Source organism: Pseudopodoces humilis, chromosome 3, assembly GCF_049639895.1.
Source record: "Pseudopodoces humilis isolate 2021_Gansu_Grassland_sample_001 chromosome 3, ASM4963989v1, whole genome shotgun sequence".
Lineage (NCBI taxonomy): Eukaryota > Metazoa > Chordata > Aves > Passeriformes > Paridae > Pseudopodoces > Pseudopodoces humilis.
In genome coordinates, this window is record NC_142202.1 from 39,317,481 (window position 1) to 39,345,277 (window position 27,797).

Consider the following 27,797-nt stretch of genomic DNA (forward strand, 5'->3'; position numbering starts at 1 on the left):
GCTGTTAAAGCCCTATATTGCTTTGGACTAGACCTTACAAATTTGGGTGCAGGATTATTTCCTTACTGTTCAGCATCAGAGTATCTCAATAGTCCCCAAAGGCAGCAAATGATTCTGTATCAGCTGCACTGACATTATTCACATTCACATTCCATCTGTGTGGAAGTTATCCATCAACAGCAAAGTAAGCTCCTGGCAGCAGGAGGACAAACAGAAAAGGACATTCCTTTGCATTTTGTGACAACATGAACCCACAATAGGTGATAAAACTGTATTGAAAAAAGTCTTACGTTGGGAAAACATACCTGAAGCAGGAAACTGCAAATACAGGGAACAACAAGAACTGCCTATTCAAAAGACTCCATCGTGTTTTGCATCACTTTGTGCTGTGGTTTACTTGTGGTATAAACACAAATATATGCACACACATTCTCATATCTCACTTGCACTCCCAATAATAGCAAAAATAAACGTGAAAAATAATATTAAAAAACTCTGTATTCAGTAATATTCACACCAAAGTATATGTATAGATATATCCATTAAAATTATGAACATTTCTAAATATATTTTATGTATCATACATATATTTATATGTATAATTACATATCCACAGAAGTCGTCTTGCTGTGCTAAAGCCAGCAGTAAAAGCAAAAACAGGTTTCACAATAGGACACCCATATATGCATATGTACTGGCTGTTTGGTTTGTGAATTTATTTACAACTTAGCTATATCATAATAAATGCTTACTGTTCTATTGTACAAACGTAATAGTAAAGGTTTAGGTTTGTTTTTTAAATACAAAGACTGCAAATGAATACATGAAAAAAATTACACACCATGTACAGTATTTATAATTTATAAATGCAAAGTTAAGACCTCTTTAAATTATTGCACTTGCATATTTTTTTACAAAGATAGTTTATATGTATCATATATATATATATATGTGTGTGTAAATATATATATATATAAAACAAATTTTTCAGCTCACTAAATGTAGTAAAGTTGAATGTTGTTACCTTGAAGTTCTTTCTTCTCCACATAACAGCCCAACCTGAATTTGGAATATTTATGAAACTACTCTACAAATCAGTTTGATCTACCCTAGAAAGCAGTCCGTTATTTTAGGTTTATTTGACAGAGTATACACCCGTATTACAATCGAGCACAGTTTTTGGTCAGAAAGCAAACAAAAGTTATGATGTGCCTTTGCTAGATTGGGATATATAACCTAAAGTTTGAACATGAACTTCCTTGTAGTAGTGTGCAGAAAGCCTTTTCTCTGTTTAGAATTAATAAATTAATTGTTACACTTCACAGAACTGGTCCAATATCACAGTGTTTGAGGCAAATGCATTATTTCAAGAGGTTCATGATTGATTTGAGCATCTAATAATCTCTATTTTTTAACATGAATAGTGCTTTTTGCTACTCCTACAATTTTAACACTAAATGCTCTAAGTGCAGTCACAGCAAACTGATCACACTGTTTTAAGGTTATACACAGGAAAGAAATCTGTGCCACATAAAAAGATGAATTCAACTTTGCATGTCCTCTCCAATTTAATATGCTTGATCAAATACTCCAGCTAAAAACCCCCTGTTTCGTTTCTCTAATGGTCACCTATAGAAAAATAATTACCGCCATGAGTTGAACCATTACAGTAGAATATTGCAAAATCATGCAAAATTCATATATTAATCATAACAATGAAATTTGTCATGCTGTAATAAAATATGCAACGTCTCAGATAAGTATCATGCTATGTCAACTATTTTTCTCACTTAGTGCATACCTTTCAGGCTCATAAGACATTAGAAATGCTCAGTTACAACTTCAAACAGTGCTTTTACCTTTACTGGACGTAGGAGGGAAAAGCAGCTGGAATTAGTATCAAGAAAAATGCAATTCTAGGAATATAAAATCTAACACTTCTAGGAAAGGAAAGATCTGTTAAGCTTTTTATACATTCTTTTGGGCAAGATAATCCTTTTAGTAGGATAAAAATGCAAGGAGGAACGACTTTTCAAAATTTAACTTAATGAGTCAGATGCCTTATAGACCTAGATATCTTAATCGATTGTGAATTTGAATCCTGAACTTTGAACAATTAAATCTCAACATGTCTTTGAGCCATGAAATTCAAATGCAGCTCCAAAGTTCTAACTTTTGGTGGGTTTGACTTTGAAAGTGCATGTCTTTTTTCTACAAAATATTTACACACATGAATCTGTAAATGCTAAGACAGACTATATTTGCTTAAAAATACCAGCTCATCATGACTACTTTTGTTGGTCTAGGTCCTAACAAGGAGTAATATTTTATCATGACCTTTCTCCTTTTACACACCTGGAAATCAAACCAAACCACAGCCACTTTTTAAAAATTCTAATAGACATTATACTATAACAAACATATATTTTAAGTGGTTTGGATAGTTCTGTATTAGAAACAGTAGCTGATTCACTTGAGACATTAATAGAACAAGTTATTGCCAATCTGACAAATTTTCCAGGGAAAAATGCCCTCTATCAGTACTTACTATAAACTTGAAAACATAACATAGTGTGTGATACTGACAAGCATTTTTACCAGTAGGAAACAGAACTAGTGAAGTTGTCTTTACTGTCAGTGAGCAACAGATGAATGAAAACCTTTCCATACACACAGATAAAATGTGATAAGGAATACTTTTGCAATGCTTTTAGGATCAGCATTTTTAAATGGAAAGGTTATAAAAAGGGAAAATAACGGCCAATACATTCAATGCAAATATGCTTAAGCAAATATACTTAACCTGTGAAGGAAATCATTCCATACAGTTGTTGGGGTATCTGAATTTCAAAGAATATTTTTGTAGTCACCACAGATTTAGATGATTTCCATGTATATTAGGAGCCGTGGATTCTGTCTCAAGTACTTAGTGGATGAAAGGTTGCATCTGCATTATTTAGCTGAAAGAGAAAGGCTAAGGAGGAAAGTAGAGGACACAGCATGAGATATTATTCATTCTACTTTGGTGTAATTGTTTCTTGTCATGTTTTTCTTCTCTTTTGTTTTTGCTCTTTTTCAATTCCAAACCAGTTTGCTGTGATTACCAAAGAATTTCTGCACTTAGAATTGGTAAGGCAAACCAAAAAAAAAAAATTAAAAAAAAAAATTATGGGGCTTTTACAAGGTAACATGCATCATACAAATAAAATAACATCATATTGAATTCTCAGCCTGTGGGATCTCACTATACAGCAAAGGCTTGGGTGCATTTATACATTATGCAACTACGGATCACGTACTGTACACATAAACAGATAGTGACATGTGCTCGACCATAACAGAAGGCAAAACTCAAGAGGCCAAGTTGTTCACATGAAACCCAAAAGCTGGCATGCCTATTAGAGCAACAGAGCCCAAAAGACAGGAGATGGCAAAAGAGAACCTGTGTTCTGTCTTGAGGTCACTACTATTACTCGTTGCAGTTACACAATGGCCATGTTATCACGGAACCCCCACAAGAGTGCATTATCTGTGAAAAAGCACATAATGCAGTATAGGCTGTATGTGAAAGGTATGCAAAGACTGTGTTCTCACCTACTGTGTGGATTACTATGAAGATCTTTTTTTCTCATTATTTTGAAGAGAAAGACAAAGGCAAATTAAGTGTTGTGAAACATATTCTGTACAATTGCACTAAATTTAAAAGAGTGGCATTATATGTAAGTCTGTGCATAAGTTTGTAAGGCTGAAGCTTAAGTCAGCACAGACCTGTAAACACACCATTAGTGTACTTTTCTTCAGTCAGCTATTCTTTCACTAAGAAAGGCATTTCTAAACTTGGAAATTTTGCTAACTAGGGGAAAAAAACAAACAGACAAATGGAGAAGTTTTCTAATTTCACTCATTTTGTGATGGGGGCAAAAAGCAGTAGAAGACATGCAGTGTTACTGTGCAACACAAAAGCTAGTCAATACAAACACGTTTTTGATTTATTGTGATGGTACCACAATCCCTCTTATCAGACCTGACTTTTCTGACAAGGCTTTTGTTCCCAGCAGATAGCATACCTCAGGTATATCTCCAATACCTTTTAAAATACAGCTCAGTAGATAGAAATAAAAATTATGACTGAATTGTGAGCTAGGCAAGGAAATCTTTGCTGTCACATTTAAATTTTAATCCAATATTTCCGTCACTATGGATACAAAAACTCCAACCTGAAATTCCCTCTCATATTGGGGATAATTATCCAGTACTTCCAGTGTTTTAAGGGAGGAGTTGTCTAGGTTTAAAAAACATCCTAAAGAACAAAGCACCATCACTAGCTCTATCAACATTTCCCTTGTGAGTGACAGACAATTGGCATCATGATGCTTAATGAAGTACTTTAAAACTTTAACCTGAACGTTGGTTTTCCTTTAGTTTGCAGCAAGAGAATTCACTGTAACCTAAGCATAAATTATAGTCTCCAAGGATTCTGCTGGAGTTCAAACTGATTACAAGTAGATCACACATAAACATTCACAATAGCAATGGGTATATTCTATTTATAGCCAAGAACTCCCAAGTGACACTGGTGTTAAAGCCAGCCACAGTACGGTATAATAAAAGTACCATTGAAACCCTTACTAGAAAGATACAATTTAGAAGTACCCCATAAGATTTCCCACCCCCCACCCCCCATCAGTTTTAAATTAAGGCCTCAGCAATGTAGCCCATGAGATAAGGCCAGTCTTTTATATTCACAAGTTGTAAGTTCTCTTTTCATAGCTGACTCCAAAACATCTGGGTTGTCATTTTCCCTCTGTTTACGTTGTGTCACTGGTGTAGGTCAGGAGATTGGCTGCCAGAGTCATTTAGCTGAGGCAACTCCATGGGTGTTACCTTCCTAGGCAGGTCTACTTCTTAGCCTTTCGTAGCTTTCCTTTTTCCATTTGTTTTTTTGTTTTTTTTTTCTTTTTCAAATAAAAATTAAACAAAACAAAAAACAATCCCCAAAACAAGAAGGGGTGCTTTTCAGGTTAAAGCAATCTGTTGCTAATGTTCAGTCATCAATCTTCACAGGAAGAGAATCTGAGGTCCCAGGAGCAAGGGATTGAGAAGAAATCCATATAGAGGCTTCCTCACCTCTCGTTACTTTCTCCCATTGGTTGAGATTGTCCCTGGAGACGCAAAAAAAGTCAAAGGTAAGACACTGTTCATAAATTTACTGGGATTTATTTCTTCCTCACAATAATGTCTGCTTTACTATACTTTGAGATTTGTATTTATGTAAGTATATTTATATTAGTACCTGTATGTCATCAAGCTCTTATCATCTATAAATTATTTCAACCTTCGACTTAATTTATCCCATTTTGTAATTCTGTCTGACTCATATCCATGTTAACTTGATCCTAGCCTACAGTACATCTTCCTTCCCCAAGGCAAGCCCTGAAGCTAGAGGCTACCACCTCCTTCCATGACAAATTCATAGCCCTCATGGCTGCAGGAGAGCCCAGCTGTGATCCAAGAGAGACATGACTGCAGAGACTCTGCAATGGCACTCTGGAGCACAGAAGCAGATTAAGCTTTCTGAAACTCCTGCAAAAGGGCTGCCTGACAGTATATAAAATGTAGCATGCCAAGATCATGGTATCAATTTTCAATTACTATTGTGGTAATCATATTATCAGTCTACTACATTTAAAGGGTACCCCTTTCTTGAGACATAAATGTCTTTTAGTGCCTCACAGCCTGGCCAGTCCTAAGTCCAAAATTTGGTTCATAAGCCATAAAATGATGAGAAATCAAGCTGGTAATGTTCTAATGATCTGAAGGGTGTACAAAGCCATAGTCTTAGTGTACACATAGTGTATACCAGTACCACTCTAGTGACTGGGAAGTTTATGTTGATGATAGGCCTTGCAACCGATAGCCAAATCTCAGCATTCAGTCTTCAAACACAGAGAGAAAGAGAGCAAACCCAACTGTTTCATCTCTGTACTGTCAAATCCCAGTTACCAAAGCAACAGTTCCTATGTGCCTTCGGTTGACAAACAGGGTGGCAACAGTACTAAAAGGTCTCCCATGTTACGTCATGCCATGATAGCACATTGGAATTTATGTGGCAGAGCTTTTCTGATTTTTATGCCACAGCCTTGGCAAAACATTTGTTAAACCAGCAAATACTGATCTGAAAGCACAGCCTACAGGTAAGAAGAGAAAATGTTGTATTTTCTGGGGGTGGTGGAAGGCAGGATCTGATGAAGTCTGCTGAAGAAAGCTGGTGCCCTCTAGGTTAATACCTACAACATTTTCTGCAGGAAAATGCTCTGCCAGTGCTTCATGCCAACTGCTATGAAGCCAGCATTAATATGGCATTGAACCTCAGCACATACAATCAGGCACTAAGGATCAGAAAATATGAAGCATCACTACTTCTGTCTCCTTCCTGGACCTGGGAAAGTAATGAGAATTGCAGCCAAAATTATTTTTTAATTATATCAATTTCAGCAAGAATTGAGAGACCCAAAAGCACAAGGAAAATAGTTTGAAATAATTTGCTCTGAAAAAAAGGAAAAAATCACTTCATCCTCTAAATAAATACACTACCATATATTTATACTTTGGCAGGCCTACTGAGTACATAGGCCACAAAACTTACCTAGGACTTATTCTAAACACTGTAACACAGGTGGGCTATTAGTTTTGATCTACACAGGATGAAAAGAAAGTATTTAAAAATGTGGAATAAATTACCAGACAAGAAAACCTTCTAGACCTTTAGGTGATATCTTACTTTAGGGAAATCAGTGTTGGATATTTTATGATTTTTTTTTAGTAAGGTATAGATAATATGATTCATTTGCCTTTGAGCTCCCAATGAAGCCCTGGCTCCTAGTGTCTGGAATAAATGCCCAGAGGTTCTAAAAATAAAAGCCTTGATGCTGACATGCTGCCTCGGCTGCTTTTGCTGCTATTATTTGCAGCTGGTGTCTGAGTTTCAAAGAACTCAAGGACACAGCAGCTTAAATATTGTGTTCCAAGAATGAGCACTGCTGGTAAAGAGGTGATATCAAAATTGGTTCAGTCAGCAACTAAGTAAACACCAAACAAGAATGAGGCTGCATGCCTCTGATCACACTGAATAACAATTACCCATCAAAAATAAAGGAAAAACAAAATTGTAATGCAAAATCAGCCATTTGAAACACTCTGGAGTATTCTAGACCCTGCAATAATATCAATTTCTTCTAACTGGGCACCTGAAGTTATATCTGTGTTCAGATTTCCTATTCTCTCTCTCCAAATCTTAACCCTCAAACTTCCTCTTCATTCTCTTCAGAGAAAAAGCAGAGGATTATTTCAAAGCTAAGATAAAACTACCAAATTGCTCCTCAGAAGGCTTTATACCAGGGTGTGGATTTTCAAGGAGCTCTTTAGTCCTTCAGAGGCTTTTATCTACTCATCTATGTTTCACTTCTACATTAGCACAATCTAAATTAAAGAATATACAACAGCAAGACAGGGAGCTGTCTGTCCAGAGCTCTATGCAGTGTGGAGACTGTGCCAGTGTAGCTTTCAGAAGTATCATTACAACAATCTTTTTTACAAACATAATTCCTGGAATAGAAAAAAAAAAATCATATAATCTCTGCCAGGAGTCTGATTGCTTTTACTTCAGGCATCACACCTTCTAAAGAGAAAGCAACTCTTGAAGAGATGTTCATGCATGATCTTCAGAATTAGGGAGGACTTTTATCCAGAGTACATGCTTATGTGGGTGTTTGATATCCACAATTCAACTTAAAATATCGTCATCTGAGTTGTAAAAGATGATGTACCAAGTAAAACAGGCCACTTCTGCAAATAAGCCTCATTGGGATATCCATGTGGCCAGAAATCAAAAGATATGTGTCTTCCCAGATTGTTGCTTCTGTAAAATATACTGTGCAGTCTTAAGCACTCCACCTAACCTCTCTAAGGGCCAGTTTCCATTAATTTCCATTACATTCACTTCTTTTTTATTGAGTCTTTACTGTGAGGGTGGTGAGGCACTGGAAAAACTTGCCCAGAGAAGCTGTGGATGCTATGTCCCTGGAAGTGTTCAAGGCCAGGTTGGATGAAGCCCTGCTCTAGCAGAAGATGGCTACTCCTACAGAGGGGTCACTGAACTAGATGATCTCTTCCAAGGGATCTTCCAACCCAAACTATTTTGAGATTCTATGATTTTCTTGCATAAACCAGGTACATTATTTAGTCTCTACTAACATCTCAAAACATTCCTTCAGCTCTTTATGTTCTCTTGTTTGTTCATGTCTTTATCTACTCTTAAAGTATAGACACTAAACAAAATTCCAGCTGTAGCCCCATTAATGTAGTAGCTACAGAGGTATCTAATCCTCCTGAATATTCCTTCCATATCCATCTAAGGGTTGCATAGCCATGCCCAGCAGAGGTACCTTAGAGGCAGCTGACTATTCATGATGGCTTCTGTTTTTCATAAGGCAGTGTCCTCTGTAACACTGACACAGACCTACGTAATCTTCTCGCAGCTATATGAAAGAGTTTTTGTGTGTGAATGAAATTGTTTTGCCAGCTACTACATTCATTTCAAGGCATTTGTCTGTTACTTATCAGAAATAATGTAGTCCACAAGATCTGCAAGAGGAGGTAGCTGTGCCATACATGACAAAAAAAAAAGTTCAATGTAAGATAGAATTTAAGGAGCATGACAAAACTAGAAGTATGAGAGAGTACTAGTAAGAGCATAGAAAAACAGATCCTTAACCACTCGATATGATTGCTGGCATTTTATGAAACAGCTGGGGTTTTCTAGAAAATACTAGAAACTAGAACGTTTTCATGAAACTGGAACATTTTCATGAAGCATACACTAGTTTCAGCAAAATTTTTGTCAGGAAAGATTGCTAAGGCCCAGGATATAATTACTGGACAGATCTACCTACAAAGCAATTCACCATCATGCAAGTGGAGAAGCAGACAAAAGGTAAAGGAGTCTTCCCTCTTTTCCAGCACAACCCAAGCTCCATACCCAATGTGTTATAGGAGAAAGTTACATTTGCTTCTCCCATACCCCAATGTTACTACTCCTGTGCTCTCAACTACTGAATATTTTCTGGATATTTCTTTTTAATAAAAATAAATTTAATAGAAAGAGTAATAATACTTTTAATACAAATTATCTGATATGAAATTGAACCACATGCTAAACACACATTTTTTAATTAAAGAGAATTCTAGCCAATTTTTGTTGTGGGAACCATATTGAAGTAAAAAGGACACAGAGGGAAATTACACTGAATTAGTGCAGACAGGGATGCACAAACACAGAACTGTTTCTCTCCAAGTGCTTTTAGCATCCAACACATTTTATTCAGCTGTGTTTGATCTACAGTGGACAGTCCCACCCAGTAGTTCTCTGGGTCACCTCTGGTTTTCTGAACAGATTAATGTGAGATGTGTATCTCTGCTAATGTTCACACAAATTCTAAAATTAAAAATCTGTATTTCTGGACAAACTTGCAAAGCACTCTTGCTTTTTCCTTGACCAAGCTATAAGCTCTGAACATTTACTCACCTGCATGCTCGGAGTAGTGGCCCAGTTGGAGGAAAGATCTGTGCAAGGGTGGTGTAACATGGGATGGCTACAGCATTGTAGAACCCAATCTATGTTAAAGAATGAAAAAAATAGTTAAATTGTTGCAAACTACAACACTGGAATCTAACAGCTCAAAGCTCTTTACCTGATTACTACTTATATTGGTTACTCACGCTTCTGCATCTGCTTTCAATATCCAAATACTTTAAAATAAGCAGCAATAGTAAAATCTTTGGTAATTACAAGCTGCTTACATGCCTTTCTTTTATGACTGATTTGGCTGCTTCAGATAAACTTTCTACAGAACCTTTTATTATTCAATTGATTCAATTGTTCAGGATATGTCTACTTGCTTGGTGTCAGTAGCAGCGGGAAGTAGGTGGAGATGGTAGAGACATTTCTCCAACATTATTCTGCAATATTATTCATGTGATGATTTTATTTTTTAAAAAAGGAAGGTTGTGCAACATTCACAAAATATGGTCAGACTATGCATTGTTCTGATGCCTTCCAGGGTATGCATTGCATAGCTCAATGTACTTAAAATGCTGGGGGCATTTATGAATGGTGTGCAGTGTGATCAATGACTGCAGTTTTGCATTTGCTTCTCATGTATGCAGTTCAATAATATATTTTTACCATTATCATATTTAGGGAACAACAACTGAGCACATTTTTAATGATATCTGACTCATACAGTCTTAGGGGCCTGTGATGGCTACAATGTCACAGCTGAATCCTCATGACATGAAGAAATTTCAAGAAAATGCTACTTATATATTATCAAGGATGATATTCATTATGACGTCACTCAGTTATCCCAGACTCTTACGACAATTACAATTGTGCCCTATGATCCCTGGGCAGAATTGGGAAGAATTTTCAAATGCCTTTTAGTGAAATCCTATGTGTTGTACCATGACCAAAGCATTTGATAATATCTCTTTTTTTAATAGTCCAAAGTTTGATCCTTATTCAGAAATTGAAGAGTAATTCTTGTCTTCATCAACACAAAGATTCCTCCCATACTGCTATGTAACCAAATCCTCTGTGTAGTTTAAATAAAAATAAGATACATTTTCTGAGCTGTGAACCACACACTCTGAGATGAAGTACTTAGAGTGCAACCAACAGAAAGCAACTGCAGCTGCTGAGAAGGCAAGGCTACATACAGATGGGATGTCTGCTCATCCACAGTATTTCACATACTGCCTCATTTTCTTGCCATTTGTTTTGGATTTTTTCTTCTTGTTTGGTAGATTTTAAGGGGAACTTTTTTATTTCAGTGGAAAAAGATTATAATTGTCAAAAGCTATAATGGGACATTAGATACAGTCACCCTGTAGATCTTCTGGCTCAATGAAAATCACAGAATCAAAGAATATGACGAGTTGGAAGGGACCCTCAAGGACCATCGAGTCCAACTCAGCATAGGCTCATCCTCAAGAGTCACACCAGGTGCATGAGAGTGCTGTCCAAACACTTCTTGAACTCTGTCAGGCTGGTGCTGTGACCACTGCCCTGGGGAGCTGCTCCAGTGCCCAACCACCCCCTGGATATAGAACCTGTTCCTGATATCCAACCTAAACCTCCCTGACATAACTTCAGGCCACTCCCTCATGTCCTGTCTCTGATCATCACAGAGATAAGATCAGTGCTGGACCCTCTCTCCTCTTCCCCTCATGAGGAAGTTGTCACTGCAGTGAGGTCTCCCCTCAGTCTCCTCTTCTCCAGGCTGAATTGACCAAGTGATCTAAGCTGCCTCTCGTGAGGCTTCCCCTCAAGGCCCTTCACCATCTTTCCTACCCTCCTTTGGACACTAGCTAAGGGCTGAAAGAACCACTTACTAAGACAAAAAAACATCATTGACACTTGTAAAAATTCAAGGTGATTGTGGTCTTAGCTAGAGCTACAGGTACAAAGAAAGGAAAAAGTGATTACAGCAAAGAGCATATTGCCATTTAAGCAAAAATTTGAAAACAAGTTTTTCACTGCTACTTTAAAAAATAACATCATTGCATGCAGAACATAGAATTCAGTGGTTTGAATAACCCAATTTCAAAAGCAATATTCACTAACACAAGAAATGTTTTATGTATAAACAAGTACCATTTTACTCAGAGAGTTCATACCTGACCCTGAGGGACTTCATCTTTCTTATCTCTGTCCATCATAGGAATAGGTTGAATACCTGTTTTCTTCATTTCATCACCCTGGAGAAAAGTAGAGAGAGATTAAGAAAACAACAACAAGACTACTGAGACCTGAATTAATTTCCATCTTCTATTCTATATGTCAGTCTAAAAAACCCAGAATTTAAAATAACGTGTGGTATCACTCTGAGGCAATCTCAGAAAAATGCCCAAGGAGAGGCTCATTTTGTACGTTCACCTAAGTGATAATGCAAGCAGCAGATGCTGTAAATCAATGTATACACATTTTTCTTGTTTCCAAGTGTGTCTCCATAATAAAAAATAACTGGAAGACTAAACACAAAGAAATCATCCTATTCTCCTCTATCTGCTCAGTTAGTCTCATCTTTAAAAATATCTGTTTAAAGCACTATAATACCATGGCCAGTAGAACACAACTCACCCATCCAAGGAAAAGCTGAGTAAGTCAGATGAATTTACAGTGTACCTTCTTTGTCAAAAATTGTGTCTTTTCAATATATAACAACATATCAACATCTACCTTTATTAACTCATCCATGGATGATAAAAAAAATAACATCTGGACAGGTGCAATTATGTCCATAATTCCATCTTTACTATTTTTGAGTATGGAAAATCAGTTTTATCCTTCCTTCTCCACTGAGCTCACAAAATTTGCATTGAGAAGTCTTTTTATTTATAAGCAAAAAAGTTGAGTATGTAACCAATGAGGCATGTCAACATTATACCTCCATTATACCACAAATAAGAACACTCACTTTCCAGTGCAGGCATTTCAGAAAGTGAGTGCTGAACTAGATCTTTGAGCTTATACAGTCAGCATTTTTCAAATATTTTGTTGTAGTCTGAGCTGTTTATAATTAAGAGAACAAGAACATGTGAATATGAAATACACCCACAAAAACAGCACATCTGGAATTTCATAATAAACATGCAACAGGCAGGGTAACAATCTCCACAATATATGCATGCTACATCAACTCCATGGGCCTGATTTCTATTTTATGCCTGTGTAAAATAGAAATAAGCCCACCAAATACTGCAGGATTCCACAGGGCACATAACGGAAAAGAAAAACACTTTATCATACACACGTGCAATAGTAGTCCTGAAAACACATCGTGTCTCCCAAATTGCACAGCTCCACTCTATGCAATTTATTTCTTATCCCCAGAGCAGTTACTTCCACGTTAAAAATTAAACAATTAGGACATTTATACCTCAGCACATGGCATGAGAGAGGCTGGATATTTATTTATGAACATGATTACATTACTACAGCTTAATTCCTTGTTTCAATTCTCAGTACATATTAACTGTCAAGTAACTTTTAATGTATTGAAGACACTGCTCTCTCTGAGACACTGCTGTTGAGCTGGCTCACAGAGAAGAGTCAAAAAAATTTTATGTTTTTCATATTTGCTTTAGCATTTTCTGTACTCACACTATAGCTTTGTAAGTATGTTTCAAGGCAGCTGACATGGAGGTGGGTTTCATATTTTGCATTTCTATAAAAACTACAGTTAGTGACTACAATTAATGACTTCTTCTGTGTTCTGTTGCTTGGTCACTTTATATTAGGACATACTTTCTACATTATCTTGAACAGAGAGAAAAAAACACTGCCTGAAAATTAGATAGCTAACTCAGCTCATTAAATAACTTCAGAGTAAGCAACGAGCACACGCATGCACCAGGGAACTCTCTTTAAAACAATCACATCAAGATGTTGATTGAAAAATACTTAGAGTTGGGTTTTTCCTTCTTGGATGTTTCCATTTGTAAGCAGAGTAAACAAAAGAATCACACACCTCAGCCCAGAACTCTGCATATATATCATTGGCTGTCAGTCTGGTAACTGGCCACAACTTTGTTACAGAACACAGATCACAAGCTGTCATCATCAGGCCAATCACTCTATCTCTGAAACAGAATAAAATAACATTAAACTGTAAGTTTCATATAGACTTAATGATCGCTCTGCAAAACCTCCATTTCCCCTTCCTCAGTTTAATCAGCAGCAATTAACACACAGTACAAATTTTCTGCCACCTATTGTTTCTTCCTCATTTGTTTATGATTCTTTGGTAAGGCACAGCACAGACTGTATACTGTATTCCTTGTTGTGTTCCCTACATTGTTTGCAGCCAGAGTTCATTGACCATCCTCTACACAATCACATACATAGACAAGGGCACAGAATGCCTGACTGTTAAAACACTCACATGCCCCTCTATAATTTTCTGAATATACAGTATAAGTCTATAAAAAGAAAGAAGGCATATCTTATTGCTGCATTTCTTTGTTCTTTAAAGAGAGGAAAGAAATCTCCTAAAAAGAGGACGGAGTGCTTCTGAGTCTGTCTCAAGATGCCATCTTTGCTTTGTTGGAATGAATTCAAACTCTGACAGAACAAGAATCTAATGTGTAACTCTGTCCTACACGCTGACAAACCTGTTCACAGAGTTACTGAACAACATCAGTAGTATAAAAATCATTTTTAGAATAAGTTACACACACAAAAACAATTCCTATTTAATCAATTTTATGGCACAAATCTATGGTTTGTGAATCTAAGTTTTATAAAGAAAACTGCCAATTTAAGTTAAATTCACTTGTTTTCATCCAATGGAGAAATTAAGATGTCCCTTAAGGACACCTGCATCTTTATTAATAATGTGTATTCCATGTGAAATAGCATAGAACTTGTTAACCTGCATGCCAATGTGATGGTAGTCATTAAAACTGTACCAACAGACAAATATATCAGAAGAAATACACAGATACACAGTCATAATCAATCAATAAATGCAAAGAGCACTTCCCCTAAGTTAAGACAGAGAAGTCATTGGCTATGTAAGGGTCAACGTAAATATAAAGCAATGGAAATTACTATTACCTATGTGGAATTTTACACACTGCTGGTCTTAGACATCACATATGTAAGAAATAATTCAGAAATAATTATTTTTAAAAATTAATGTTTCTCTCTCTAGACTAATGCCATAGGGACCTACTACTGATTTGCTGCTTTACCTGTGTGTTTGGTTCTTAAGGTTTAATGCTCCTGTCTGATGCAGCTCTTCAAGTTGTTTTCTGTTTCCAAAATACAGGGCAAGGTCTGTGGCGATGATGGCTTTCCGGATGATCTCGAGTACTTGCTCATACTCACTGGAGCTCAGATTGGAGAAGACATTGTGCCCTTCCAGCTATGAAAAAGTAAAAAACCAATAAAAAGCACAAGCTCTAATTCTGAGATGATTTCAGTCTTTACTTCACCAGACAGGTTACGACGGTTTTACAGCCCAATGACAAGTTTTCTTGCAAATTCAAATGTTAATAGCCTGAAATTCCCATTTTTATTTTTTCTTTTGCAAACACTGCCATGAAAAATAATATGACTAAGCCACCAATTTCCTTTTGGGACCTCTCCTTCTGAAGCCTAAAAGTAATACTAGAGAGAAATGACTGAAATATTTGTCTTTGATTTAAAAGCACTATAGACACAATGCTTCCAGAAGGTGTCAGCTTGGAAACTTATGGTTCAATTTTGGCCCAAAGTCTGCAGAGCCAGGTTGGTAAACTGAGTACCTGATTCACTTAAGCATAGTTTTGATACTGTGTAATATATAGTATAGAAAAATAAACACTGAAGTTAAAAATGCAAAATAATTTTGTTTTCCCAATGTTCCAAATGAAATGTGCCTGAAATCACTGCATTTACTGACATTATTTTCTATATAAAAATAATTATTTTAATGTATATGAACATTTAGGGAGAAAAGCTGCTTTGTTCAACCTTAAGTTGAATGACTCATAAACTAAAGATAACGGTTTCCATTATGGAGGCTCTGGTAACACACCATTGCCATCACTTTTCAATTTCCACTAGGCATTATTGTGCATTTAACTGACAACATCCAAGTACTGTTATCATTCATGAAGCTGTATCACATTTCGAAAAGTCAAGACTATCTGCTGTCTCTAGGATTTGGAAAACAACTTGTCAAAAGTCTTCCTTCTGTTGAGAGGAAGCAGATAAGAAAAAGAAAGAATGAGCTAGCCATGTCAAGGTGTACACATTCAGAAAAAGAAAATACCATTAAAATATATCAAATGCAGAGGTGTTTTGACATTTAATTGGCATTTGGGCTGAAGCTCAAAAAGTTTCCCTGACTTTCGTCAAGCATTTACATAATTTGCTCAAAATAAATCTTCTACAGTACAAATAGGCTTGGTTTCTCTCACCATCCGGAACATAAACATCATTTTCCAGGACTTTTACTTAGACAAGTAGATTTATTGTGAATAATGAATAGAAAATACAATCCATCTACGTCTCAATGCTCCTTTGACAGATTTCTAAGTCATAGAACATGATGTTTTAAAAAAAATTTCATAACATTTTAACCCACCACCAGCACTTTGGGAGCAAAAATTACTACTACTAGTTCTCATGATTTAAGGGTTTGGGGACCCTTTACTCCCCAATCTTGCTAATTGCTGGGACCAGGCTATTTGTCCTAATATTTAAATTATTCTGGATTCTACCCTTGGGCTTTGGAAGCCACACTCTCAGAAAGACCACTGTGACAGCTTCTGTTCAGACCACTCAAAAAGAACAGATTCTGAGAAGTACTGACAGAAGCTGCCAGTTATGAGTGTGTCACTTGGGCTTTTGAGTAGTACTTACAAAATAAACTGCTAAGATTTTGTTCTTTGCCTGCTGAGCTAAAGCTAGTGAACAGAACCCTGTGTCCTAACTATGGTGTACACCAGAATGCAGGTGGATAAACAAAGCAGCTCTGAAGTTTCAAGCAGTTAAAAGTACTGCAGATTACTAATGTAAAATTAAAACTTTCTCAGATAAACCCTAAAGAGCTTGGCTCTAAAGGTTTGGCTTTTTTTGCATCAGTCCATGAATTCAGTGGGACTTTTTGATTCAAATAGAACCCGAAACGCAGGTCCAAAAGGCTGCTCTAGACTGCTTTGCTGCTAATTACCACTCATGGGTGCTTCAGCAGCTGGTGTCTTGGATCCACTCTACCTCCCTGGTCACTTATCCCCCTTTCCTCACTCACATTGACAGCAAATGTAGGAGATGCCAGGGAAGCAAAAGTGTTCCCTGCCTTCACGGCAAATGGGATTTTCATTGATTACAACATTTCTGCCAGAAAAAATGCAAAGTGTTTGGGACAGTGAAGTGCTAATGACTGAGGAACATGCTCACTGTGCACAAATTCACACGAAGAACAAACACTAAACATCTAATGCCATACCACCACTGGAGGATTCAATTACACCCTCCTACATGAAGGAACATGCAGAGATAAAGTTTCCATTCTGTGATTAAATGTATATGATGCCTAAAACTATAATCACAAGATGTGCTTCTGAATACAAGACAGAATATGTTTATTTTTTCCTTAAAGGTGATTATATATTTAAGAAAATAAGTATCTTCCCCTGGAAAACCAGAAAGAAAGAAAGGTTAACAATGAATTAGTAGCACAGTAACAAGGTAAGGCTGTAACTTGGGTGTGCACAGAAAACTGAAACTAGTGAGCACAAGTATGTTATGGACTGGCAGTGGTTTCACAGGTAAGAGTTCTCACTCTTCTAATTGAGACCTATAAAGAATTCACTCATGAGAAAATATGTGTGTGTCAGTAGCACACCTGTATTTTCCCAAAAAGCATCTGCATGTTTTCTTGCAGTTTTCTCTTCATAAAATATAAAGACACATGACTTCATACTAGAAACTCTCTTTCACAGAATATTGCCTTACTCAGGTTTTGTTGTTTTTTTTTAATTTCAAATTGCCAACTAACAAAAAAGCACAGGATGACACAATGAAATAAGTTTACAAGTTTCATGCATGAAAAATTACATCTCCCCTTTCATGCCACACATTCAATGTTCACAGAATTTATTACAGCGGGTTTTCAAGTTTCTCATAAAAAGTTTTGCTAGCACTTGAGATTTTATTCAAAATTTCAGGATGGTTGATGACTTTGTTGAAATGTATTATGACAAAATATTTATATGTAGCTGAGAAACTGATTTTTCATTTTCAAAGTTCCTATTTCATACAGTCATGGGGAAAACCTCCAGAGAACCAGAAGCTAAAAGCTTCAAAGGCAGGCCATAAGTAAAGACCTTCAAATACACAATATTTTTTATAACTTCAAGATTTTGAGAAAGCTGTGTTTTGCACTCTTGTTGAATCCTTGGGCTGCTAATTGTGAAACCCGTCTTGCTGTAATAAATCTTCTACTTTTCTAAATGAGTACTCTAATAGAGAAATTAAACTATGCATGCTTCAGAAAATCTACTTGGTAATGATGTGACTCCTCTTTCCACCACTGGACACTAATGCACAGAACATACAATTTCAATAATCCTACCTGCAGGATGGACACAGTCTGTGAGAAGTGGTGCTGTTCCATCGTTGATGTGGAGTAGAGAGCAGCTAAGGGGTGATCAAATTTCTGAAGATAACTGTTGCTGTAACCTCTGTGATCCAGGTCATGACACAGGCATGCAACTAAAAGACCCTTTCGCTACAAAAAAATTGACACAAGCATGAAAAGAAAGATGTATTTCCTGCCCCTAGATGTCACTCTCTACCCAAAATACTGTAGAAGCTGCGGTATGCTAACACTGCCGTCAAACAGCACTTGTAGAAATGTCTTTAAAAATGAGAGAAACGTGACAGTAAGGACACACTAAATTAAAATTCTTGATCCAATTTTAATTATACTATGCATTTAAAAATCATTGTTGGACAGTAACACACTATTGGATGGACTGTGCTCTGGAAGAAATCTGCATTTTAAACAGTCCGGTTATCCACTGAATCCTTACCATGTTTAGTAAAACAATAAAAAGCACAGTTATTGATGGAGAAGAAATATAAAAGACATAGGATATGCTGGTCAAGACGGGCACACTGAAGTTCAATGACAGATCTGCCTCTGTAACACTCCTGGAGATATTAACCAAATCTCCTAGTGGGTTTCTTTCTAGGAAGTCACTAACGTGAGTCACAAATGCTGCACAGTGCAATTGTAAACAAATAAATACAGTAAGTGTATAATAAATATATAAGTAAATTATATATTTTTATATAATTAATCCTTAATATCCTGAAGAAATTGAGTCCCTGAAATCTCTTTTACAGAAGGTTTTCACACAGCTTATGTATTTGGAAAAAAAATTCAATAATGTTTATGACTCTGTCACTGTTGGCATGAGGTATCATGAAAATTTCTTCAGAGACCCAATAGCTTTGTCTTATAATTGGTTCTGATGAGTGTTCAGTAAACAAGGATAAGGCTATAAAATGAAGCAGAAAAAGAATATTGATTAGCCATCTATTAAGTGCACAACATCCAGACTGGATATTATACTAAGAGACCCATGATACTGTAGAAGAATAGCAAAGATGTAATTAGATATATTATCACAAACATACCATGTGCGGAAATAAGGCTGTAGCAACACTAACTATTTCTGATTTTGATACATTCACTTCTATTTTGAATGATGTCTTTTCAATATTGCATCTTGTGAAGTATATTTTTATAAAGCATATTAAAAAAACAGGGGTGATGATGCAGCAGAATGTGTCCACACAGAACCCTTAGGAACACAACACACACCGCTACCTCTTGAAGTCACACAGTAACAGTCTCCTTGTCTCTGGAAGTCATTCTTGTCTCAGTTCTTCAAAATTATCCAATGCCTAATAACAGTGCTCTTGACCTTATAGCTGTTGTCCCTACTTGGATCCCAAATCTTTAACCACTGCATTTTTCTCTATTTTGCTCCAGACCAATGTCTCCTTTGCAGTGTTTTATATTTCTCTTCCCATCTCTAAATCTACTGAGGTTTGTGTCAGCATCCCTCACCTGTGGTCAGCCCATCCCTAGATCCCCAAACTTTCTTTCAGCAGTTTCTTTTATTCTTTATACTCATCTCCAGTATCAAGAAAGGAGACTGCTGAAAAGAGCTGGAATATAGTCTGGGATAAGACACCCAAATAGATGAAGGCTGGCTGGAGTTTGCAGGGAAAAAAAGACTGTTTCCATCCATCTTAACAGCTGTCTCTTTTGCTCTCCCTTTCTTTCTTACTCTGCATCTCCAAACAGATGGGGCCTACTACTTGGTTAGTACTGAATGTTATCAGAGCTTGAAAAATTCTCTGACGCTGTACTCCACAGACTTTTGTGGTTAAAGTAATACTGTTTTTTTTTTTTTCTTCAAACTTATATAGCTTGGTTAAATTTCTGCATATGCCTGGTACATGCCACTTTCACATTTCAGTGTCAATTTTCAAGTCTCTGCTTTACAGCAGGATAAACTAGACCTTTTCAAATGAGAGTTCAGCAAGTTTCATTTTACTCTCATACACTGAACAGAACTTTGATTTCTAGTAGCATGTCTCTTTTAAACAGCCAAACAATTGAGCCTGAAATTTCCCCAGATGAATTACCCTGAAGTTAACAGAGCCTGGAAAATTTCAGCCCAAATGGATAATATTTGGCAGAGTTATACACAACGGAAAACAGGTTCTCCGAGTCAGAAGTTCCATGTAACATCAATAAGAGACAGCACTCCCTGTAGTACCTACCATAATTCAGAAAAAAATCAAGTGACAGTTTTCCATACTGTGTCTTAATGTCTAAGCCTTCCATTTTACTAGTTATCTTTCCCACTTAGTGTTTTAAAGTTTGGCTCTTCTGCTTTACACAGGCGTGTTGGCTGTCTCTGCAATCCTTGTCCACCTATTCAGGATCTCCTGCACCTCACAGGATTCAAGATCCAGGGTGTTTCCCTCCCTCACAACAGATGTTACAGTTAGTTAAATAATTAAAGATTGTTGTTGTAAGTGGGCAGGGAGAACCCCAAAACTTAGACACGGATTTATAGCAAATCTACCACTCCTTTTTAAGGCGCAATCCTGAAGAACATGACTAGGATTAGGAATCTGAGTAATCATCTTCCTTCAAACTCTTTACTCCCACCCATTCCTCCACGAAGACCTTTACCTACACTCTGCCCAAGCTGACAAAAAATCTCTAGCACAGAAAATGTACTTGTACAACAGCTGACAGCTCTGTTGAGGTGTGTAACTGATACCATCATGTCACCTACCTCTAGATCAGTGAAAAGCCCCTGGTTGTTCTGCAGAATGGCGTACATGCAATGTGCCACGGTAACTGCATGCTTCCAGTTGTGGTAGGGCACACGGCGATAGTTCTTCTTTACAGACATGGTAAATCGGCACAGCTTTTCAAGTTCAAAGCTAGGAAGAAAATAATTCAGTCAGAGACAAGAAATAAGAGGAGGAAAAACAACCAGCAGAGGAGAAAAGATGGTCTTTGATTTATTTACCCTTCTTGCTAGGATTGACTCTCACTGTGGATGACTCATTGAATGACATGAAGAGTCACTTGAGTTCGGCAACGACAGAGGAGCGTAGATGCCTGACGATGCTCTTAGTTTAATCTGTTAAATTTGGGAACATAAGTCATGCTATCCAGCTCAGTCAACACAATTGCATGACCTTCCTTGCTCCCAGAAACTTGAAGTGTTTTCTTTCAATTGCTTATTCAACTTGAAATACAGTACAACTCCGCATCTAATGGACAATTTGAAAACATGATTTGTGATGATCAAAACAGAAAATTCTGGGGTTTTCAAGCAAAGGACCCAGAAGAAATAAACCTGTTTAAACAGAGATGCTCCACAATGACATTGTGAGAAGTGGAAGATTTTATTTTTCCAATTCTTGTAGATTTTTTCTTCCACTTTAGACTAACAGCAGAAATTCATATCTCATGGTTTCTTCACTTCTCACCAAACAATATTCTGTTAAGTCCTAAATCAAGGACTTTTTCCCACAAAACAAGGCCGTTTTCCTTTATTCCATTCTTTCCCTCTGTTGCTGTGATTTTACTTTCTTTTTAAGTTCCATGTTTTAATAATTTCTTGGGTGTATCAGGAAAGTGGTACTAATGTTCTAGTTTTGCAGTACTTGTGAGGTGAGAAAAAAATCTGAATGTCTCTGACCTATGTGTAAAAACATGGACACATCTACTACATGGAAACAGCCACAAATGTGTTGTTCAGTTGAGTGCTAAGCAATGTAATTATTATTCTCAGCCCTAATGTGACATTAAGAAAACCAGAGGCATATTTTCTTTCAAAAAACTTTACGCTTTCTTTTTTAATTCTAGAAAGTCAGACAATGATAGAACTATTGTTTAAAGTAGTACATCTTAATTCACATTCAAAAATATCACAATATTCACCTCCATCTACTCCAATCTCAACTCAATGGTTATTACATGATAGTACATTCTAGCCAAAGGAAAAATCATTATCTCTGATGCTGAATACTACTACTACTACTACTACTACTACTACTACTACTTCATCCACTGCTGTATTTGCATACTTGATTAAAGCAGTAAAATATTACTTCTTCAGAAGACAAAATGTAGTGAATATGATAGATTTTTCTCTGAAATGCTCCTTGGACGGGACAATCATACATTACATAGGTAAATATTTTAAGGCACAACCTTATTCCTCATATTAAAATCAAATCAAATTTTAGTCCTAAAATTTTTGGTTTTGTTTCAAAAGTTTGAGAAGTTTTGTTCTTTCAGGAATTAAATACAAGTCCTGTTCCAATGGTCTCCTTTTCAAATATTTTCCTCACCTCTGTTTCCCTAATTTTATATATGAAAGCTGAGGCCCACTTGAAAAACATCAGGTAGATATCAATTCTTTCCCATCAAAGCTACACATTGAAAGGAAAAGCCTGGTAGTCAGAGAGAGAGAAGAGAACAGAATCTGACTAAAAATACAAACGCCATCCTTGCATCCACAGCCATTGAGTCTGGAATGGAAAAAAGCCAACTGCAGTGAGCAGTAGAGAACTGTGCTCAGAAGAGTCACCCCCTTTGCAGCATTGAGGAAGACTGAGAAAGACCCCTCCCAGTTTGACTGCACACTTTGAGGGCATTCATTCAGTTAGAAAAATACAATGAAACACCAGCAAACAATTCCCAAATGTTGCTCCCTTTTGCAGGGATGTTCTTCCCCTTTCAACTGACCATCTATAGTCGTTTTTTTTTCTGTAATTTGGAGCAGCTCCTTTCTTTTAGCAATGGGCCATACTTACCCAACTACTCATCTTAGAAATTATAAGGAACACTGAGAGAAAGGACAGCAAATGAAGCATTTAATTTGAAAATAGTTCACTTCCATAATTAATGCACAACTATGCAAATAACTGATTCATTTAGCAAGATAAGATCTATCTTGGTTTACTTCTACCATATACATTATTAATTTCAGCAACTATATATCTGAAAAATCAGTTTTCATGCACCTTCACTCTTTTTTGGGAAGAGTGGTTTTTATGTCTTTGCCATCTTCTGTCTGAAAAGCAAACTCATCTCAGAACCAAACAATTTTTCTGTATACTGGAAGGACAACTGTTTGGGTGATATAATGAGTTCTTTAACCTCACTGCTCCCAGATTTTATTAACTAACGACCAAGAAGGCGAAACAAGAAATCCAGACTGATTATTACAGTCCTGTACAGACCAAATATAGTAAATAAATACCAAAGAAAATAGACCATGAATTAAGAAGTAATTATCTCAAAAATTATAAGTCAACAAATACAGACTTAACAATTAAATAAAGAAATAATATACTTCATACCAGGCTGTCCCACAGGACTGGTGAACCATGTAGACAAAAATGGCAGGCCAAACATCTTCATATGGACTGATATCAAAATGGTATCTAAGAAGAAAGTTTCAGTTTAGAAAAGATAATTCCTTTTCATTGGTAATGAAAACAAGTGAAAATGACTAGGAAATGTATACCCAGCAAGATTCACTTCTTTCTGAATACACACAGAAAGCTGAATTTACAGCTTAGATTTTTCAGTAATGTCAAGATACATATTTCTGCTATGGTCAATGGAACTATGCTCACAGTTTCAGGCAATCATTTAGTAATTTATCTTGGAAAAGATGCTTATGATCAAGTCCTACAGTTAGCTCTTGGCTTTTTTTACTTAACAGAAACATATAGCTTTATCTAAGGATCCACAGATTAAGTAATAGACAAAAGAAATAAAAATATCTCAGGGACAATGAGAGGTTTACAGGCATTCCTAAAATATTCAGGACTTTCTCCCAGGAATTGTAAAGATGGTGTCTCTAATAATATATTTACTGGCTTTTTTTCCAATAATTTCTCTCAAAAATTGCATGCTAGTCGCTCTAATTTTGATAGAGAAAAATACCAGTTTTTACTGGCTAACAGAAATCAAGCCAAAATTTAAAAAATTCAACATTTAATACCATATTCTTAATATTTCTTTACCTAAAGACATCTCCCCTCCCGTGATAACAATACTGAGGCTTAATTTCAGGGACTAGGGACAGTAGAACTGGTTTTCTTTCAATTATTAATTAACTCTTTCCCTGCACTTTCTGTGCTGAAAGTCCTCTATTTTTTCTCCATGGAACCTTAACTTCTTGGCACACTGAACAGCACAGGAGCTGTGAGAGGACTGAAGGTAGCTGAATTGCTTGGAAAATGGTTAAATGTATTCTGTTTGAACTAAAGGATGCTAATATAATTTAGAATGAAACCTGTCATCTTTGCAAGTAAAATTCATTTTTGCTGAGGAGGTGGGTTATATAATATCACCTAACAAAGAACAAGAAATTGTATTGCAAAGAATAAGCTTCTATTAGGGTGTAATCCTGCAAGCTGTTAATGCTCTGGCATTCAAGCAAATCACTTCAGCATGTAATGAACTTTAACTATAAGCAGTCCCTGTTAAGCACAAGCTTTCACGTCACTCACAGCTACAATGCTTAGTGCCAAAGAGAAGTGAGAGAGCTCTGGAGATGAGGTTTAAAAAGGCAACTTAGATTTTGTGACTGAGAGAGTCACCTGGCACCTGGTTACTAGAGCAGAATTTTTTGTCCTGGACTGAAGACAGTGACTTAAAAATGTGATGGCTCCCATTGCTAGCATTGTGTAGGGACTGGTCAATAAAATACAGATAGAGGTTCATCTTCAGCATACAGCAGCTGAAAATAACTAAATTATGTCAGAGAAAGCCTAAAAGGTTGGAAGGGAGGTCCTCCTCCAAAGTTAGGCTGCAACTCCAACCTCCAGCACCTGGGATTTGTAACCCTGAATTATCATTTTCCCTTTCTTCAATAAGCACAAGAGATGCACAAAACACACACACATCCATATTCAAAACTCACAAAAAAACCAAACACCCCCTACACACACACCCCAAAACCAAACTTAAAAAAGACACACAACCCAGAAAACCCCAGGAATGAGCTGGGAGATATATGCTTAATTCTAAAACATATCCAAGAGGATGAGATCATGCATTTGGTCTTAAGTATTGATGTTCCAAGCTCAGCTTCCTCTCTGGCTCTGAGCTGATGGTGACTTGGGACTATAAGAACGAAGGCTCATCTCTTCAAATCCTAATTTGATTAGATTAAGGCAACTACTGTATCTACCCATTCCTGGGGAAAAAAATCTGAGTACGTATAATTTTATATCTTTGATGGATAAATTTTGTTCACGAGTCATTAAGCAGACCTAAGTATAAGAAAGCCAGAGATAAAACCACCACGATATTTCTGTAGTTTAATATTAAAAGTGCTTCCTAAAAAATCTCCACTACAAATAAGGAAAAAAAAAAATTAACGGGCTGTATACAACTGCTGCTACATTGGAAAAATACTTACAGCTCAATTTCTTTATAAATATGTGGAGGCAGTGTACAGTGCATGAGGTTTTGCCACTCTTCTGCTGTACAAACACTATGGTAGGACAGCTTCTCCATCGTTACACGGTAAATACACTCTGAATGACGAATTCTGTGGTACATCTGAAAAAGAGAAGTCATGCATGAATGTGGAATTTTAATAAAGAAAAAAAAACTACTGCCTCAATTCAAACAGTGATTATTACAATACACATCTGCAAAAATGATAGTGTTTTTTTTGGCTGCACAACTTCACACATTAGAAAAGCGACAGATTACATTGATTTCAGTACTTCTAGGAAACCAGGCCTTCTATCATATCATTCTTCATCTACTCACTCAGGTAAATAAGGCTCAGCTGACTTTTAATCGTGTGTGAGCTCTCCCAAGAAAAACAATCCAAGCTGAGGAGTCAAAACCAGAACTAAATTTCTTGCAAAATTCTAACAGAGAGAAGCCCTATAACAGGACATTATTCATATTTTTCTCCCACTGTATGAATTCCATTAATTGGCATAAATTACTGCTATCTATGCAGTATATAAAATATATGTGGGATGTTTATAATACCTACATTACTATTCAGTATGAAGAACAAGTATAGTTAATTACTGAGAGGTCCAGGCAAGGCATGGTTTGCAAAAAAGTGAGAACACAACAATGTACTAGTTAAACAATCCTCTGGAGCAGTACACCCTGAATGGTAACATTTGCCATCTAAAAGTAGTGAACTCACACACACACACACACACACAGCTGAGTGTTCATAGTCCCAAGTGTAATTTATATGCAGTCCATTCTGCCTGCCTTGACCCAAGTGGAATAACTTGAGGTACCTGGTAATAATATTTGCTGCCCCAGTGTACCACTGGGATGATATTGGTAAAGTTACTTAGCGTAAATCACCAGGCTTAAGTGGCACTGCATTTTATCTTGCCTCCTATGAATATAACTCAGTTCTTCTGCATTGCACTTTTACTGAATTTAATGAATTTTTATACTTATATAGTAATGATCATTACACTGCTTATGTTTTCTACAGGCACAGTAAATTTTGAGATGATAAAGGGTTTGAGGACAAAAATAGTTACCCACTCCTATCTAGAAGCATGGATAATTATAAGTATACACCACAGCATATAAGTGTAAAAATTGATCTTTGAGTATTAAAAATGTGGAATTGAGAGGATATATAGCATACCTCCATTCTCCAATTAAATTTATAAAATGTAATCTAAATTTATAAAAGTAAATAAAAATCATACTTTTTAATGGAAAGGGGAAGATAGATATTCACATTTCAGAACTTGCTCTCTCAGTTTAGCTACTAAACTAGAGTTTACTTATTTCAAATGAAATCCCTATCAATCACTTAAAATAGAATTATTCAGCAAGAAATACAGTTAATTCAACAGACTTGCAAATAATTTTAATAATCTGTAACATCAAATTACTTAAGTATTCTCATTATAACTTATAAAAATGTAAATAAAACTTACATTAGCACAGTGTAAGGCTAAAGCACAAAAGACTGCAAACATTTTAAAGTTGTTCTCATCTGTTTTAGAGAAGGCACTTCCACTTATTTTGTTCACCATCTGCACAACACCTATTACACTTCCTCGGCTCACAATAGGCATGCACAGGATATTTCTGGTTGTGTAGCCTGTGTAGAGGTCTACTTCTCTGGAAAGCCATAAAGGAGAAAGGAAAAAGAAAAAAGAGTTAATATCAATGGGTATGTATTCTTTGATTCTCAGAAATGTTATTTTACAATATGTTGCAACGTTTAAAAGTAGACTTAATTAGTACCTGCAATAATTTCACCCTCAAAACTATCAAATATTTTTATCTAATGTGTCAGACTTAGAAAGAACTTAATCCTTTATTCTCCATTTGCAAGACAAAGAATTAGTATTGCCTCAATATTAAATTATACTAAATATTCTTAGATATGCTTTATGTTATCAATCTGTTTTTTCTCCCCTGAAACAAATGAGATTGCAAGGAGATTGATAATGAAAATTGGCAACAATCTAACTAATTTTTTCTCCATTATATTAATATTTGGTAAAAATAATACTTTTATTTGTATCTTATAAATATCTCTAATGGCTAAAACATTTAATAAACATCTGTAAGTTACCTCCTCATCAGAGAACAACAGCTCCATGAATG

The 27,797-nt window shown here is 36.3% G+C and overlaps 1 protein-coding gene across 1 annotated transcript in view; it reads right to left on the reverse strand.

Moving 5' to 3' along the window:
* Positions 1–701: 701 nt before the first annotated feature.
* The window catches only part of PDE10A (phosphodiesterase 10A), a 171,821-nt gene continuing 144,725 nt past the window's right edge, over positions 702–27,797 (reverse strand). The window contains exons 13-22 of the mRNA XM_005526937.3: positions 27,119–27,305; positions 25,600–25,742; positions 23,525–23,608; positions 20,938–21,088; positions 18,186–18,341; positions 14,815–14,987; positions 13,590–13,701; positions 11,737–11,817; positions 9,584–9,672; positions 702–5,162 (exon numbers count right to left, since the gene is read on the reverse strand). Coding sequence (XP_005526994.2) covers positions 5,045–5,162; positions 9,584–9,672; positions 11,737–11,817; positions 13,590–13,701; positions 14,815–14,987; positions 18,186–18,341; positions 20,938–21,088; positions 23,525–23,608; positions 25,600–25,742; positions 27,119–27,305 — 1,294 coding nt within the window. The 3' untranslated portion in view covers positions 702–5,044. The remainder of the gene's footprint in view (positions 5,163–9,583; positions 9,673–11,736; positions 11,818–13,589; positions 13,702–14,814; positions 14,988–18,185; positions 18,342–20,937; positions 21,089–23,524; positions 23,609–25,599; positions 25,743–27,118; positions 27,306–27,797) is intronic.